Raw genomic sequence first — 17,377 nt, 5'->3', positions numbered from 1 at the left:
CAAAATAATATGAATTGGCTAACATGATTGTTGACACACGATTTGTGGGAGTAAATATCAGGCAAAATTCGAAGAATTGTTGAGTGTGGACAATACATTTAGAGATACTTCATTCTTTAGAATTCCGTAGCCATGGCCAGGGGCCTGGAAAACATGGACTGCATCTCAGCAGAGTGGAACACTCATGACAACTCATATTTTCAGGACTTTTACGGTTTTAAAAACTCTTTTGAGATAGTCTTTCCTCGTGGGAAGATTAGGGGATGGTAGGAGGTCGTCTTTAGTGATTCTTCCAGCTTTAAATTTATACGGTTCTTACCTCAGAGTTTAAAGATTTGGAATGTTAGGATAGGTTTTCTTTTAACTGTCTTGCAAGGGCATGTTCTATTAGAATTACTGATATGTTCAGAATATTTTTTCTGAATATCTAAGTAATATTCATTTATCATTTTTCTGTGGGCTCTTTAGCTTTTTGGAGAGCCAGTAAAGCTAACGGGTTGAGACCAAGAGATTGAGCTTTACTTGCTGACCTCAGAGCGGTCCTTCAAAGTCAGTGGACTCTTTCTCTTGCGCGCCCCCTTTCTCCAAGAGGTAAACAAACGACTGCGAAACCGAAGGCTGGCACAAATCCCTGTCTGTTTCTGGAGAAACCACTCAGAGCGCATGCTCTTCCGGTGATGGGTCTGTAGCGCCATTTTCACATGGAAGGGACTGCTCTCAAATTAGGCACACCGGTAGGACACCCTGCTTTAAAGTTGTTCGAGCTGTACGAGAAGCCTCACAGAAACAAGTCAAGGGCTTCTTTGAGATGAACCACTCTCTGCAGCGCTTCAGCTAAGACTGTGTAAAGATATTCTTTTGTGATAATTTTCCCTGTGGACAAGTGGCCCTCTTCCCTCTCCCCTATTCCCTCCCCTCCCCCCCGGCTGGCCTCGCTCCTCCGCCCCGCCCCCCTCCAGAACCAGAGCCACATAAAGGTTAGGTATTTGTGATGATTTTGCGCCCACAGCGGCGACCCAAATGAGAGGACGTGGGGAACCGGATGGGAACCTTTTACCCAGTGAGAACAAAGCACAAGTTAATTCAGAGTCCAATATGTGTAGAGGAAACCAGTAGGTGTTCTTCTGAGCTACGAGGTAGGGCTTCTTTTTTTAGTAAAGATAGAGGTCTGTCAGTGGTGAGGATGGGGGTTGGTTGAAAGATTAGCTATAGGTAAGGTGGGGCACGGAGTTCTGAGATCTTTAAGGGTGTGTGTGTGTGTGTGTGTGTGTGTGTGTCCACGCGCGCATGCAAGAGTTTAGAAGAACAAGGGTGAGTGGGGAGAGAGAGGTAGAGAATGAGAGAGACAGACGAAAAATCTGGAATAGGAAGAAGACTAAGTGGGTGCAGAAAACGGAGGGGCGCGGGCTCATTCTTGCCTGCGAAGCCGCTTCAGCACCCTCCGGGACCACTCCCAACTCCACCGTTTCATTCATAACTTTCTGGTCTGGAGGCCCCGCCCGGCTCCTCATGGCCCAGGACCGCGTTTCCCGTACAGCAATTGGTGGACGGCAACAAAGCCTTAGCAACCGGCTCTTAGTGATCCGCGGGGCGCTTGGTAACTGGGGCGCGGTGCAGGCGCGGAGAAAGGAGCGGCGCTGTCCCTTTAAGGGATGGCCGCGGAGCCTTGAAAGTGGAGGGGGCTGAGGGAGGGCGGGGAAGAAGGTCTGGGGGCGGACCCAGGGGCAGGAGGAGGAGGAAGAGTTGCTGCTGAAAGAAGGTGGCGAAGGAGGAGCGGGAGCAGCTGCTGCCAGCCGGCGGGCACCAGGGTCCTGCCCGCTGCCGCATGAGTAGCCACGGGCGCGAGCGGGGCCAGAAGTCTCCTCCTCCATGATCCCTTTGGGAGCCGGGGGAAGACTTTGCCCGGCCGTGAGAGCTGGTCTGCGTTTCCCAGGCGCGGCGGCGGCGGAGCAGCGGCAGCAGCCGGGTCCGAAGCGGAGTGGCCACAGACCGGGGCGTGTGCGCCCCGCTCGGAGGGTGCTCGGGTTCCCCACGGAATGTCCCCGGGGCGCCCTGCGCGCTGACCCCCCAGCCGCCTCCGCCCTCGGCGCCTGCTGCCTCTTTCGGGCGGGCTCGGTGTTCGTGACAGCAAGCTTCCCGGCTCCTGGGCAGTGGGGAAGCCCCCGGGGGCGGGTGACCTCAGCTGGCCAGGACCCAGCCCTCCCCCGTGCGTATCTCGCTTAAGATGGCAGCGGAGTCAGGGGAACTAATCGGGGCTTGCGAGTTCATGAAAGGTGAGGAGCAGCCGCCCCGCATCCTCCAACCCTCCGTCGCCCCCAACTCTTTTCACTTCTCGCCCCAACGTCCCAACCACTGTCTCCGGCTTCTTCCTGGGCCCCCAGCGTATTGCGGTCGCTGCGCGGGCTCTCGTCCCCTCTCGGTGCTATCCTCTCCCCGAGGACCCCCTGCTTCCGGCTTCTCTGTCTTTCTTGCGTCCCTCGTTCCCTCTGCAGCACGCTCGGAAGGCCTCCCCGCCCGATAATGGGACGGCGCCGGCCTCTCCCGGGCTCCTGCATGCAGCGGCTTGTGCGGATCCTTTCGGTTGCCTTTATCCTTCTACTGCTGGACTCGGTTTTCGGGACATCTCCAGACACAAACCCCGTCTCTCCTCCCTTCCTCTTCTTGAAGTCTCCGGAGCTGCAGGGGAGAGGCTCGCCTCTGGCCTCTCCCTTCCCCTTCCGCAGCTGCTGAGGTCTGGACATTTCTGAACCAAACTTGCATCTCCAGTGCTACGGGTACCCTCAGCTTCTACCTGCTCCCGCTGGCCTGAACAAGGGGGATATGGGAGCTCTGCCCACCGCTGAGTTCCTCAGTCGGGCCCTCTTCTCGCTTCTCTAACTGGTATGCTCTTGGATCTCTGTCGCTTTGTGGGAGAGATCAGGGCTCTGCAAGAATTCCATGTGTTAATGGGGTCTTTAAATAATGGGTGGCTGTTGTTATTTTGATCTTGTTGCATTAGCAACCCCCCCTGCCCCCAGCTTCCCTACTTCTCATATGTTTTCTCCTGTCTTTTAAACTTGTCTTTCAGATCGGTTATATTTTGCTACTTTAAGGAATAGACCAAAAAGCACAGTAAATACCCACTATTTCTCCATCGATGAGGAGCTGGTCTATGAAAAGTAAGTTTCTTTCTTTCTTTCTTTTTTTCTTTTTTTTCTCAACCATTTAGTTTGTTGGCTCTTTGGTGAGGAAATGCAGTGCACCTTTATGGCGGTTTTATTCACCTTCCCCCAGTGGTGCAAGCAACAAATCCAATTTCTTTAGGCTCAGATGCTTGGGGAGAGGTGCAGGGAAAGTTAACATAATTTGAACCTATCGTCACGTCATTTCTTTTAGACCTCTATCTATATTAGTTCTTCCTACCACCACAATAAACTGCAACCGTAGATTCCTAACACTCCCCAGCGCAGGACCAGGGAGACGCACCCTCTGTCCTTGCCAGATCCTGTAGTAGGCCTGTGAATCAGTCATGGAGTATTTATTGGAGCACCTACAGAGTACAGGGCAGTGTGTGTATTGAGTTTATCTGTGTGGTAAATTATTGAGTTATTTTATTTGGGTGCCCCAAGCTTCACAGTATTATTATTTTTGCCTTTGAGGAAGTGGTATAGGAGTGCTAATTTACATTCTTTGTTTACTCTGCCTCTGTGGGATTAGGATTTGAGAGTGTAAGATACAAGTAGGGAACTGTTTTCTGTGAAAGACCATTGATCTACAGGAAAAAGATATCGTATAGTATAGTAAAAACTTAATTAAAGAGAGATAAATCTCTACTTAATAAAAGCAACATATAATAAGGAATAAGAAGGCTGAGTTGACATAATTATGTCCTTTTATTAAAAGAGCTAGTGTTTCAGAGTTGTCCAACATATTCTAACAAACATTTAATTTTACTTCCTTGTTTTCTTAACCAAACGTGCAATTAAATGAACATAGTTAAATGAACCATAGTTACTTAGTAAGCTTCCTAGGATTTGTCCTGTTAAGAGGGATTTTGGCAGTTCTGCCAAAGGATTTGTGGGTACCACCAGGTATTGGAAGAGTGAGAGTATTCTCGGACTTCAAGAGCATATCTTTTATTTGAGGGAAAACATTCTTTAATTTCACTTAATCATAGGGATTCTTGAAACTGATGTCTTTGGGACATTTCTGTCAGTGGTGCTGGGAGCAGGATGCTCCTTGAATGGCTGAAGTGAAAGTGGGAATGAAAGAGCCCTTTGCTGCTGCTCATGAATGCCCAGAGTTGCTGGGCAAAGAGGTCTAAATCCCTGGTGTCAGATTACAGCTATGCTCCTAGATAGCATGGAGTACTGCACTGCCTGCTCTCTGACCTCTGGTACCTGGATGATGTCACTGCCAGCAGTGTTTATGGAGTGTTCATTCTGTTGTTGGGAATGTGCATTGTTGTCGCCCTCTTTTTCTGGGTGTAGGGTTTGGGGACCTCTCATGAGTCCGAGGGTAGGGACTGTGTATATGCCGTTACGTTTAATTCTTCAGTGATGTGCCAGAAGTTCATATGTCACTGAACAAGCTCCAGGCCTTGAGAGTTGCTTCTCTTGGGATTGCTAGATGGTAGATCTAGCAGAAAATTACATTTAGTCAACTAAACACAGTCAGTACTCAGTGGTTTTTTGATTCTAATATTAATATACGAGGAAAATTTTTTGTGTGATTTTAATGTTAGTATTTTCGGATAGGGCTACAAACCACATTCTTCTTATATTGATTCTCCTGTATTTCTGGTGTCCTGTAAAGAAAGACTTGCTGGAGAGACCATCCAATTTATATTGTGAGTTTTGATGTCATTCAAAACTATGATGAGGACTCCAGTCTGGGCAGAGTGTGTATTTCTTTTTATTTGATGTGCCTAACTACTATGCCACAGTAGTGGCTATGGTTCTGATCACCCACACCTCCGTTTTTTTGTCACCTCAACATATTTCACAGGACTAGAGGATGTAGTGAATACACGGATGATGGATGCATATGTTACCTTCAAGGAGCTCCAAACCTGCAGGGAGAAAGACAGGACTGCAGTGAGACGGAGAGAAAAGATAACTGCCATAGAGTAACATAACCCCTGTGCTGGGGGGAATTCATGGGCATTGGGGAGCACTTCTGGTTGAGGGGTTCAGCAAAGTCTTCATGAAGGAGTTAAGACTGGCTTGAAGGATGGACAGAGATATGAGATGAGAGATCCCAGAAGTGGGAACAGTGAGCATGAGGAGGGAGGCTCTGGCGTGTGTTCAGGGAGTAGTAAGACCTCTGATTTGCCTGGTGTGTGTACAGGTTCAAGTGGGGCTGTGTGATATGAAGCTGAAAGGTCAGCTGGGCAGATTGAATGCAGCATGGTATGCCATGGGACTTTCTTGAGGATCTGGGGGCAGTCCAGGATATGACTGGACCTATGCTAGCTGCAAATAATGGCAAACATTTATTGAGCATTTAAATGCATGCCAGATGCTGTTCTAGGTGCCCCAGAACTATTAATTTATTTTATGTTCACAACAGTTTTGAGGCAGCTACTATTACCATCCTTAGTGTACAAACGATGAGAGTAAGGTACAGAGAGGTTAGGTAACTTGCCCAAGGTCACAGAAGTAAGAAGTAGCAGACCTGGAGTTTAAAACCAAGCCCTCTGGTTCCAGAGTACATATATCCTCTCTAAAAAAATTAATATGATGCTACCATCACTTAAGATGGATTAGAGAGGAGGTAGAGCCCACTTAGAAAAATTCCGAAATGTTCAGTGGGGAGAAATAAGTGTCTAGATTAGGACTGGTGGCAATGGTGGTGGAAAGAAGGGCTCTGCATCCATGTGACTTGGGAACAGATCAGGTGGGTGGGTTGGTGGGGTGCTGAGGAAAAAGAGGGGTCAAAGAAGTCTTTAAGACAGCCTGGGTCATGGTGAACCTGCTGGGGCCATTGACTGAAATAAGAAATAGGGCAGAAGAATTGGCTTTAGTGGGGAGATCAGGCATTCCATGTTGCAGGTTGGAATTAAGGAATTTAAGGGATGTGCACGTCAGTGTTGGATATCACATAAATTTGAAGTCCTTAAATTTGGGAATTTTCCACAAAGAGATGATAAAGCCTTGAGAATGATGTGATTTCTGGGGAGAAAGAGAAAATATCAAGGCCTGTATTTCATAGGCATGACCAGGATGAGAGGAGCAAGGGAAAGAGGTGGAAATAAGCAGCCAAAGAGGTGGACAAATGCCGAAGGAGAGAGAAGAAAGGGGAGAGGGACAGAAGTGGTGCAATCCATCTCTTCAGCTCCACTTCAGGGAGGTATTGAATGAGAGAGACTGTAAAGCCCCTGAAGGATGAGTAATATCTGGGTTTTTCTATGGAGGATGGCTTATGGTGAGGAAAACCTTGACTATCATATCAGATTGTACATGTCTCTAAGGAAAGGGGAATATTAGTATACATAATCACACAGGGCCTTGTACAGCCCTGTATCTGTGTACTTATTTGCTGAATGTATAAGTGAAATACTGCCTCTCTGACTAAATTATCACCCTGGAAATGCAACTATTATTTTTGAATCAGGAAGTAGACTCTTTAAATATTAGGCTATGGGCATTCTGGACACAGCTGTGTTTTGTGCAGATGTTTATTTAGCTATGGAGAGACATTAGTGCGTTATGATTGAAATGGTAACCTTCTGAGAAGCTGGTGGAGAAAATTTAACAAAGTGGCCTTATGAGGTCAGGCTGTTTATTAGAAATGAAAGTATGAATTTTCTCCTTGATTTTTTTTTTTTTTTTTTTGCGGTACATGGGCGTCTCACTGTTGTGGCCTCTCCCATTGCGGAGCACAGGCTCCGGACGCGCAGGTTCAGCGGCCATGGCTCACGGGCCCAGCCGCTCCGCGGCATGTGGGTTCTTCCCGGACCGGGGCACGAACCCATGTCCCCTGCATCAGCAGGCGGACTCCCAACCACTGCGCCACCAGGGAAGCCCTCTCCTTGATTTTTAAACAGAATTTATCACATTGATATAAAGGCCTGAGCAGTTTTAGTAAAATGTGGTTGATAATAAACATACATTTGTCCTTGGTTTATGATTTCACAGATCAGAATTAACATCAGCGTATAGACTAACACACTTGTGGGAAAAAAATAGCCCCATAAAAAGGGAGCCTTTCAAAGATTTGTCTGTATGTGATTAAGCTACAAATAATGTACAACCCTCCAGAAAGGCTAGTTCTTTGGTTTTGGAATTGGGCCTTGTAATCTAAATAGAGGCTTACTTTTTATAACTTGGCTAAAATATTTTTTGGCTCAAAAGTTAGCAAAATCAAATATTTTAATTATTATAACCTTTGTGTGCCCCTCTTAACGGTGATGGGTGTAGGGTTGGATGTTTATGCATAGAAAGCCAGTTTGCTATAAAGGAGAGTGTAGAGGTGTTGTCCATTTTCATTTCTTCTCTCCTTGTGTTTGCACAGGAAAGGTATTGAAAATGCAGGAGAGAACTCTTCATGGTCATACTCTGGGGACTGAATATTAAGCAGTTTCTGAAACGATTCAAAGGATTTCACCAAATGTTTTAGCATGGAAGAATGAGCAGCCTCTAATGAGGACTAATTAGCTAACTTGAAGATTTAAATAATTTAAAATGTTCAATTTTCATTTAAACTTTATTAAAGCAGCCTGATATTAATACAACCGGGAATTTTTGGATAAGTAATTTATAGAAGAATGATTTCTTTTATGTAGCCTGTAGCATAGGTTTGAGTTGAAATGTGAGCCTAGGACATCTTTGAGAGAAATACAGAAAAACTTCTCTTGCCCGGAAATACTTGTGGGAATGGATATTTAGGTTAGATAGAGGTAGGAAGAAACACTTTTGGTTTTTCAATTTTTATTTTAAATTTAATGTGTAACAAGTAGGTTTATTTAACGGACAGCTGAATGCCATCTAAGCACATATATACATACACAGATATGTGATCTTATAAGAGCCTTAGGGCCATCATTTGGTACCTTAGCTTTCATTATAAATTGCCATGATGTAGACAGATATTTATAGTCCTGTGACAGGCAATGTTCTATATCCTTTATACACATTAACTCAATCTTCAGAGCAACCCTAGGAGTTAGGTGCTATTATTATCACCACTTTATAGATAAGGAAACTGAGGCCCAGAGAGGGTTATGTAGAGCTTAAGGTCATTGAGCTAGTAAATTTGCCCTGAAGTCTTGCTCTTATGCTTCCAGCAAGTTCCCAGTTGTCCTGAGCCTGGTTGGGGGGAGGGTGCAGAACAGCTTTGCCCCTCCCTGGCTCACGTGGCCCTTCTAACTTGGGTGGTGATGGCTTTGGCAGTAAATGTGCTGCTGACGTTGTGTGCAGGCTGTATCTGGGAATGTGTGATAGTAATTAAAATGTTTTTCCACGGCTCCACTTTTGTGGGTGTAATTTTGCTTTTTCTCCTTTCAGTGGACTGCCCTGCCTAAAAAGGAGAGAGAAAGTAAATTGAGTTAATTATCATTATATATTAATAGGAGAGATGAGAACAAAAGCCCAGTTTTTATAAGCCTGTGAAAACTTTTTGCAGGCTGTCTGGTGAAATGTTCTTGCTGCTTAACTGGTGTAACATAAGATGTAATGATTTCTGTATAGAATTCTCCTAAAAACTTGGAAAACTCTTTAGCTTTTAAAAGATGGTATAGGTTTCTACTTTCTTCCCCTTTTCTCCTTCCTCTCATCCTAACCTTGCAGAAATAACCCAGTATTGTTCAGGGCCACTTTTTCCACTCTCTGTTGTGAACACATGAGTTTTAGGCGTGTGCTTGTGTATGTGTACACCTGTGCACATAACCAGGAGTACTATGCTGTGTACGTGATGAGGAAATAGACGTATCTGTATACATTCACTGGTCAGTTCTTAATTCTGTGTGACCCACTGGAGTCAACTGTTACTTTCAGGATATTGGTTTATTAAATAGTTGCTGTTTTGACCTCCTAGGCATTCACAGTGGGTAGTCAGTCTCTGCTCTTCATAAGGACAAATTGTTACTCAGTTCTTTCAGTTTGCTTGAGATAAGCCTGGTGAAAATGCAAAATTTAACGGAGGTGCTGAGGACTCGGTTAAAACTGACAGGGCTAGTCTTAAAAGGGCAGCCTGAGAGAGGGATCCGAATGGACTGTACTGAGAGTCCAATGAGGAGCTGTCTGCCGTCCAAGTTCTTTGTCAGCCAAGTCACCACAGGGCAGCTTCATTATTGTGTTTGAAGTAGATCCCTAAGACATCAGATGTTCTCATTTGTAAGTTCATAAACACATTCAAAAGCTGAAAGTAAATGACCTTTACTTGGCCACAGCTTAATACACCTTCGTGCTTAAAAAACAAAGAAAAAGAAAAAAAGACTTGACACATTTTTATGGGAAGTGAAAAAAGCAAAATTTAAAAGAAAGTTGTAAGCGGTTGGAAATAGAGAAAACTTAACATTTAGATGGGATAGATTTTGGTGCAGAGCACTGTGCTAATGCTTTGGGGATACACAGATGCATAAAGAAGGAAGTGGAAACAATACATTGCAAGGCAATATATGACAAAAACTGTAAATGTACATATTAGAAATCTAAGAAAGGAAGAGATATAAAGGCTATGATATTTGAACTAGCTTTTGAAGGGTGTGTAAGAGCAAAAGAGTAAATTTTATGATCTCCGTGAGGACAAGTACTGCCTATTTTTGCTTACCACTGTATCCCTATACCCAGCACAGTGCCTGGCATAGAGATGGTGTACAAGAAATTTTAGCTGAATGAATGAGTGAGTGAAGAAGGAGGAAAGAAAGAAAGATTTCAGTGTTGGGGAATAGCAAGATTCTGTCAGGTGAGGCAAAATACTTGCAGTGCCAGAGAGGTCACAGGTGAGGCTGGAAACATGGTTGGGGACTGGCCTATGGAAAGCTGTTTGGATCTCAGTTCTGCTGGTTTATGAATGACAGGGAGACAGAGCAGAGCTCTGCTTAGGACAAATACTCCCATGGCTGGGAGGTGGGGTGTCTGTTGTCTGTGGCCGGGCTGGTTTATGGTTGTAGCAATGGGAACAGAAAGGCCCGGTGGGGGAGAGGCTAGAGAGGATGGAGTGACTATATTTGGGACTGACCAGATGAGGGGGTGGGGGAATTGAAGGTTAAGTTCAAGGTTTCTGACTTGGGTGATTGGGAGAAAGGGACACCTTAAAGTAGGCCATGTCTGTAAATCAGATGGAGGAGCTGCCTTTTTTGTTGCCTTGTTTTATTTTGGGGATGGCGAAGAGAAGTAAAAAAGGGGGGGTCTATAATGAAAGTGGACGAGGAGTCTTTGTGTTTTGTGATCTTTCAGCAGAAAATAGACAATGTCTGCCCTGGATATTTAGATATTTACTTGTTTAAAATCGGGGGAGGTGGGTGGGACAGCTGATCTCAAGTTCCTTTCTGGCTCACTGATTTGAGTTGGGCTTAAGCGTGGAATTCATTGTTTCTTTACAAAATTTTTTTATATTTAAAAAGTTGGTTTTGGGCTTCCCTGGTGGCGCAGTGGTTGAGAGTCCGCCTGCCGATGCAGGGGACACGGGTTCGTGCCCCGGTCCGGGAAGATCCCACATGCCGCGGAGCGGCTAGGCCTGTGAGCCCTGGCTGCTGGGCCTGCGCGTCCGGAGCCTGTGCCCCGCAAAGGGAGAGGCCACAACAGTGAGAGGCCCGCATACCGCAAAGAAAAAAAAATAGTTGGTTTTGTTAATCACCTAAATACTTCCAGGACCACCAAAGAATCAGATGTTGAATGAGAACCATCAAATATATTGCCGTATTTATTAAAGGATGTAACAGTCCCGGTCCTTGACAACTTGGAAACATCTGAAAAAGGATCACGATTACTTGTGATTCATAGAGAATTCCTTTATGGAAAATAGTTTGTGTGAACTAGAGTTTTTGAATAAAATGTTTCATTTATTAATTTATTAGTTTAATATTTTGGTCTTAAAGACGGTCACGTCCTATTGACAAATTAAAGAATTTGCTAGTTTGGACTTCTTCTTTTCTTATAAAATTTAATTTTCTTTTGAGAACCGGAAAAGATGGTTTATTTCAGATTTGCTCTCCTTAATGGATATACTCTTGTAATGCATTTATCTTGTCTGAGAATGTGGCATTTCACTGGGGCAGCTTCTACAAAGAGTTAGAAAATCACATCTTAAAATATCAAAGCAGTTTTGTCATTTATGGAAACCTTCCTAAAATGAATGTACATTTTTGCCTTGTTAAAGAATTTACTGATTATGATTTGCTTTTTTTTCTGTAATACTCAGACTCTATTATTATGAATACATTGGTTGTATAGTTTCACTGTAATTCAGGGATAGTTTTAGGAGCTCCTAAGGAATAAAGGGATCTCTGCTTATGTAGCAGATGGTGCCTGCTTGCTAAATGTCTTTTGTCTTTTAGTGGTTTTAATTTGTTCAGTCAGTTTTTGATGATGACTACCATGAGTACTTTCTAGGTGTTGCATACTGTTGGGTTAGCTTTTGACATTACTGTCAGTGTACCAGCTGCCAGTAGCTGCCTCCTGCCTATGATCTGTCTGATGAGTCTAATATAATGTGGGCATAGGAACTAGATATCACATTTTATACAAAATAAGGCTAAATAGGACTCCAGGCGAGTCTGAGAGTGTCTTATAAACATCGCTAAAGGGCATGGGTTTGTGACAGGCTTTAGAAAAAGCAATGTGACTTTGTTTTTTGCCTTACTTGTGATTCTCACTTATATTCCAGATTGAGATTTCTGAGTTGGGGATCCTTGTATAACTAATTTCTTATTCTGTACATTTATCGTCCTTTTAAGAGAGTGTGCAATATATACAGCATTTATATTAGTCCTGGTAGTCAAATTATTGATCATCGGCAGCTGAATTAACCTGAAATGCTAAAAACATTTTATTTTTTTCTAAGTGTGTGATAAAGAAAAGGGTTAAAAGGTCTTTTCTAGGGAGCTGTGAATAGTGGGCTTGAAAATAGTGTCTTTCATGTTCTGCCAGATGCTTTAACTAGTGTCAAATGTGTTTTATTTTATATCGCCTATAGCAGATTGCCTACAGTTCTAGAAAACCCAAAAGTAAAGGTTTAGAATGATTTTAACTTGGCAAAACTCTCAGATAGAATTGAAGGGGCTGCTAAGCAAAAAAGGAGTTGGGATGGTGCTTAGTTGGGGTGAGTCTTTTTAGATTGGGGGTTACTTCTGGAGCAGGTCACATTGGGAGCAAGCCAGTAATAAAGATGCAGGCCGGGTGGGGGGAGACTGTGGAGATGGGTGCTCCCAACCTTTCCCTGCTCTAGAGAGGCGGATGACCTCGCCATTCTCCATCCCCCTCACTGTCCTTTCCTTCTTAGGTTATTTTTGTCAATTTTGTCTACTTAGTTCAATTTTGTACCCAAAGCTAGTAAAATGTGATGTCGGATATCTTTCCCCAGATTTGACCTGGTGTATAGCTTAGGATTAAATGGAAGAAGGCGGTATTTTTGCAGATGAACCAACCACGTCAATCTTTCATTCATTTACTCAGTCATCTCTGTGCCAGGTCCTAGGGAGACATTAATGAGCAAATTTTAACCCAACCCTGTTCTCATAGAGTTTATAGTCCAGTGAGGCTTTGGGAGGCTATTAATCAAATATTGAGACATAGGACTGTTTTGTAAGTTCTCTGAAGGAAAGACCTGTGGTTTTGGAAGCACATAACAACGAAAACTGGCCTGCAGGGTGAGGGGGTACGTGTACGTGTGCGTGTGCGCGTGCGTGTGTGTATGTGTGTGAAGTGGGGTGACAACGGAGGTGGAGGTAGAGGTGGGGGAGGGATCAGAGAAGAATTCACTGAGGAAGTGTGACTGGTGCTGAGACCTAGAGGATAAGTGGGTGTTAATTAGGCCAGGGAGGGTAAAGTGCCAAGGGCCTGAGGCAAGAATTAAAAGAAACAGCTTGGTTGGAGCTTGCTAGTACTAAAATGGGGGAAATGGTGCAAAATGAGGCCCCAAAGAGAGATAGGTAGGGGCTGCATCACCCTGGGCCTCACAGACAAGTTTGAGGGTTTTGGTTTTACTTCCAAGAGCTTAGAGAGGTAATGTGATCATTGCTGGGTTTTAGAGTAATTATTTTCCTTTTCAGGACCTCACTTGCTTTATGACGTATGAGGAAGGTTAGTCTTTTGTGTAAAGGGGATCAGTCCCCATTCTGTTTTTTACCAAAGTCACATGCATACTGTCTGCATGGCCCTCTTGCCTTCAATACCTGCCATTAAACAAAGGGGTTAATTTCCACTGCTTGAGAGTGTTTCTGTGGGAGTGAATTTTAATCTTGCCAGTGCATTCCTGAAAAAGTCTTCTTTTGTTTATGTTAGTTTGAGAGTCAATGCGGTTTTTAATTAATTGACCTGCTCCAAAGAGGGAAGTTACAGGATTACAGACCCTGGTGCTGAAGGTTCCTTGATATCATTTAGTCTGTCTTTTGGCTTTAAGGCAAAGCAGCAACCCATTTTACAGAAGCAGCAGCTGAAGGCTTAGGTGGCCCTGCTACTTGCCCCAGGTTAATAAGGTGGTGAGTGGAGAAGGGTTCCTCATATTCCCAGTTGTGTATCTGGACTTTCCTAAAAACCTAGATAATGTACCAAAGGACAGGCGTGAGAGTTGATATTGGGATCCTCTCCTTCCTTGGTGATCTCAACAAATTTACTTACCTACGTAAGGTAAGGTATTTACTTACCTTACGTAGGTAAGTAAATAGTACTGATGTGAAGGTTCCTACCTCATGAAGCCGCTCTCTGGACTGTGGCTTTGTTTTCCGGCTATGTAGAAAGCATAGTGAATATTAGGAAGAAAGCTGTGAGGATCTTTCTATTCTCTGAGGAAAATGCCTTCTGTACCTAGACCCAACACATTGAGAGGGCAGAGTGCATCAGATAGGGCAAGCAGCCCTTGAAAAACATTTGAACTGTTGAATGGTTTGTCTAGTATGGATAACTAGAGTCATAGACAATCTAGACTATTTTATTTATATATATATATATACACACACACACTACAATATATATAATATATATACAATATTATATATTATATATACTACAATATATTATTATATTATATTATATATAATATATATAATATGTGTAATATATATACACACTATAATATATAATATATATAATAGTCATATATAATGGCTAGGAATGTGATATGATAGGGTAATATAATATAATATAATAGCTGGAAAGAACTTTAGAAGCCATCTAATTCAGCATTTTTATTGATAGATGAGGATGTGGAGTCCCAGAGAGGCTAAGGCATCAGCCCAGGGACTTTGAGGGATCAAGTTGAGACACGAACCCCTTGCTTCCCAATGGTCTTTAGTTTTCCATCAGTCTCTAGGTGACTGATGTGGAGCGGGAAGCTTCTTAGATGTCTAGCCTCTCTTCCGTAGGAGGTAGACATCAATGTGACTGTGGTTTGTTATACTTGAGCAAAAACTCAGACTTGTACTTTGATCTTAGATTAATGTTTGCTGAGCATTTGAGACCTTTTTGAAATGTGATCATTGTGAGTTTAAGCCATGTACAGGATCTTTATCATCAGACTGGAGGGGTGCTGATAATATTTTAGGGATAGGGAAAATATTAGGTGAAGTGTATAGCCCAGAGATCAGTGCTGATTAATTTCACCAAAATTTTGCACATATGTACATACACACACATACACACACATCTCACTGTGCTTTGGAGGATACTGCTATCTTAGCATTTATCAAAGGTAATTATGTTTACTTGTCTGTCATTGGGTGGTGAGCTCCTTATGGGTAGGGACTGGTAGTCAGCAGTTTTTCAGTAATATTTGAGTGAGTGAGTGAATGAATGAACAGACGAAACATGTCAGCAGTGCTGGTAAAAAGTTTGAAGAATTGGCATGCGTTATAATGATCTTACAGAATTTTTTCATATTTTTTTTGTATTGTCAGCACTCTTTCATTATTATGTTAACTTGTAGTGCCTTGCTCAGAGTAGGTGGTCATAAATTTTGTTCAGTGAGTATTGCTTGGAATATAGTTTATCTTTTTGCTGAGGAGTTGACAGTTTTCAGAGGAAACTTCTGATATGTAGAATAAGGTACAACTGTGCTTTAAATTATGATTCCTCTAGGAATGGACCCACTTAAATTAGAGTTTGTTAGAAAAACCAAACACAAAAGAATGATACATCATAAACTTCATAAATCTCGTGAGAAGAGCTAGACATGTAGGGTATAACAGAAAGGCTTCTAGGCCCAAGTTCTATTTCCCTTAAATTCTGTGGGTAGTGGGTGACCCTGGTAAACATTTGCTCTGGTCCCATTTCTTCATTCTCCCCAGAAGATAACCCTATCTTTCCTTCCTTCCCCACTTGCAGGACTCCAATTCTTTTCATTTCTTTCCTATCAAAACAGGGAAGAATTTGATTTTAGCTATTTACACTTACTGAATAAAAAGACAGATTGACTGTTTTTCACTTAATAATTCATGAGTTTCATTCTAGGTATTGACCCATAATTTACCAACCTTACAAGGGGAAATTTATATATACATAAGGGATACTTATTCATTTGTTCATTCGTGCATTCATTTGGAGGGGAAGCTCAGGGTACTCTGCAATAATAAAATAATATATCCATGGTTTTCCTTGTCCAAATGAGACGAGTTTCCCCCCGACCCTAGAAAAAGCGGGGGCCCTTGCTTGACTGTGGCTCTGGAGGCCTCTTCCTGGGAATTGCCACAATGGAGAAGACACTATCATGTATCATTAACCTCAGGTTTAGGAGCCCACTCAGCCCTCGGGTTTCTTTATTGTGTCTCTACACGGCTTATCTCTGCCATTTCTCCTCTCCATTTTCGCTGTCCCCAGCTTGATGACTTTCCAGTTCTCCTCTTCTGCCCTGAGCCCAATTCTTTTATTCTCCTGCCTTGGTTCCAAGTTGCTCAAGTACATATTTTATACCTTTTAGCATATTTGAGTTATTTCAATTGTTATCAGTTGATTTTTGTATTTTAACATTTCCCTCTAGCTAATGGTCTGGCCTGTAAATGTGTTTCCATTTTCCCCACCTCTGGTGAGGAATTTTCTTACAAAGAGGCATGTTGTTGGAAGGTGTCTTCTCTGTTCATGGCATTTTATTATATCTAAGTCAGTGATAACCTAGCATGGTGTGAGCAGCTGTGACCATTTTTTCTTCAATGCTCTTGACATTTTCAGAAATGTATTTAGCTTGTTAGAAAATTATATGTATATAAAACTATATTATAAATACATATATATTTTTAGAACTGTAAGCACTGTAAGGAAAGGATATATAAAATGACCTTAAGATAGAGTTTGTTGGCTTTATATTTGTCTGTGACAATTCTGACTTTTGAAGACATGTTCTAAATTGCTCTTGGCTGTGCAAAATTTTTGACTGAATTTCTTAGTGTGACTTGAAAGCCATCCCTCCTTTTGTAGGATATAAACGCTGGCTCATTGAGCTTCAAGGTATTGTGAGGTTAGAAACCTTCTAGGTTAAGATTGCTTGTTTTTCTTCTACCCTTAACCTGGGGCTGTGGTCAAGATAGAGGTATACATCTTTCATTGTAGCTATCTGATGCTCTGAGCTAACTGTCTCTTTGAGGGACTGTGAAGGGTAGTGGGGACTAGGTCCTCTTCTATTTTTCCACCCTCTTCTGTCCTAGGTCCCAAACTGGCTTTCTGGAACTATGACCCCCTTGAACAGGAAGGGACAAGAATTACCAGAGCCTAATCTCACTGTTGGGAAAAAATGTGGGCCCCTGAAAGGAAAGGACATTGTCCTTAAACATTTCATCTATACCTCACTCATGGTGCTTCATTATTTCTCTAGTTATTTTAAATAAGTTATTTATTTATATTTCTTTAGTTGTTTGTTATTTTTTGTTTCTTTTTTTTAAAATCTTGATCAGTGTTGTCTATCAGCACATAACATTTTCTGCAGTGATGGAAATGTTATATATCTGTATTGTACATCTTGGTAGCCATTAGCCGCATGTGGCTTTTGAACTCTTGAAATGGGCTAATATGATGGGAGAACTAAATTTTTAATTTATTTAACTTCAATTAATTTAAATTTACATAGCCACGTGTGGCTAGTGGCTGCCATATTGGAGAGTGCAGATCAACTTAAGGACGAGGTTTGTATTTGATTTACTTTTTCCTGTGCTGTTGGAGTATACCAATTTATTTTCATGTTGTTTGGTGAAATAGGTGTGTTCATTAACCATGTTGCTTCCAAAAGTACGTGTGGCTAAGCTGGCTCTATT

The 17,377-nt window shown here is 42.7% G+C and overlaps 1 protein-coding gene across 3 annotated transcripts in view; it reads left to right on the top strand.

Annotated features, from left to right (window-relative positions):
• The first annotated feature begins 1,027 nt into the window (after positions 1-1,027).
• The window catches only part of CDC14A (cell division cycle 14A), a 184,039-nt gene continuing 167,689 nt past the window's right edge, over positions 1,028-17,377 (top strand). The window contains exons 1-2 of one of the 3 annotated variants that reach the window (XM_089923118.1): positions 1,028-1,136; positions 3,068-3,158. In XM_089923118.1, coding sequence (XP_089779244.1) covers positions 1,043-1,136; positions 3,068-3,158 — 185 coding nt within the window. In that variant the 5' untranslated portion in view covers positions 1,028-1,042. Of the gene's footprint in view, positions 1,137-1,692; positions 2,274-3,067; positions 3,159-17,377 lie in introns of those variants that run through there. The other 2 variants (XM_022584224.2, XM_022584226.2) reach the window with 2 other exon arrangements.

The sequence above is a fragment of the Delphinapterus leucas genome, chromosome 1 (assembly GCF_059928025.1).
Source record: "Delphinapterus leucas isolate spDelLeu-1000000601 "Yukka" chromosome 1, BTC_Dleu_Yukka2, whole genome shotgun sequence".
NCBI lineage: Eukaryota > Metazoa > Chordata > Mammalia > Artiodactyla > Monodontidae > Delphinapterus > Delphinapterus leucas.
The sequence above is the reverse complement of the archived record's forward strand: the minus strand, read 5'-3'. Positions and strand labels throughout refer to the sequence as shown.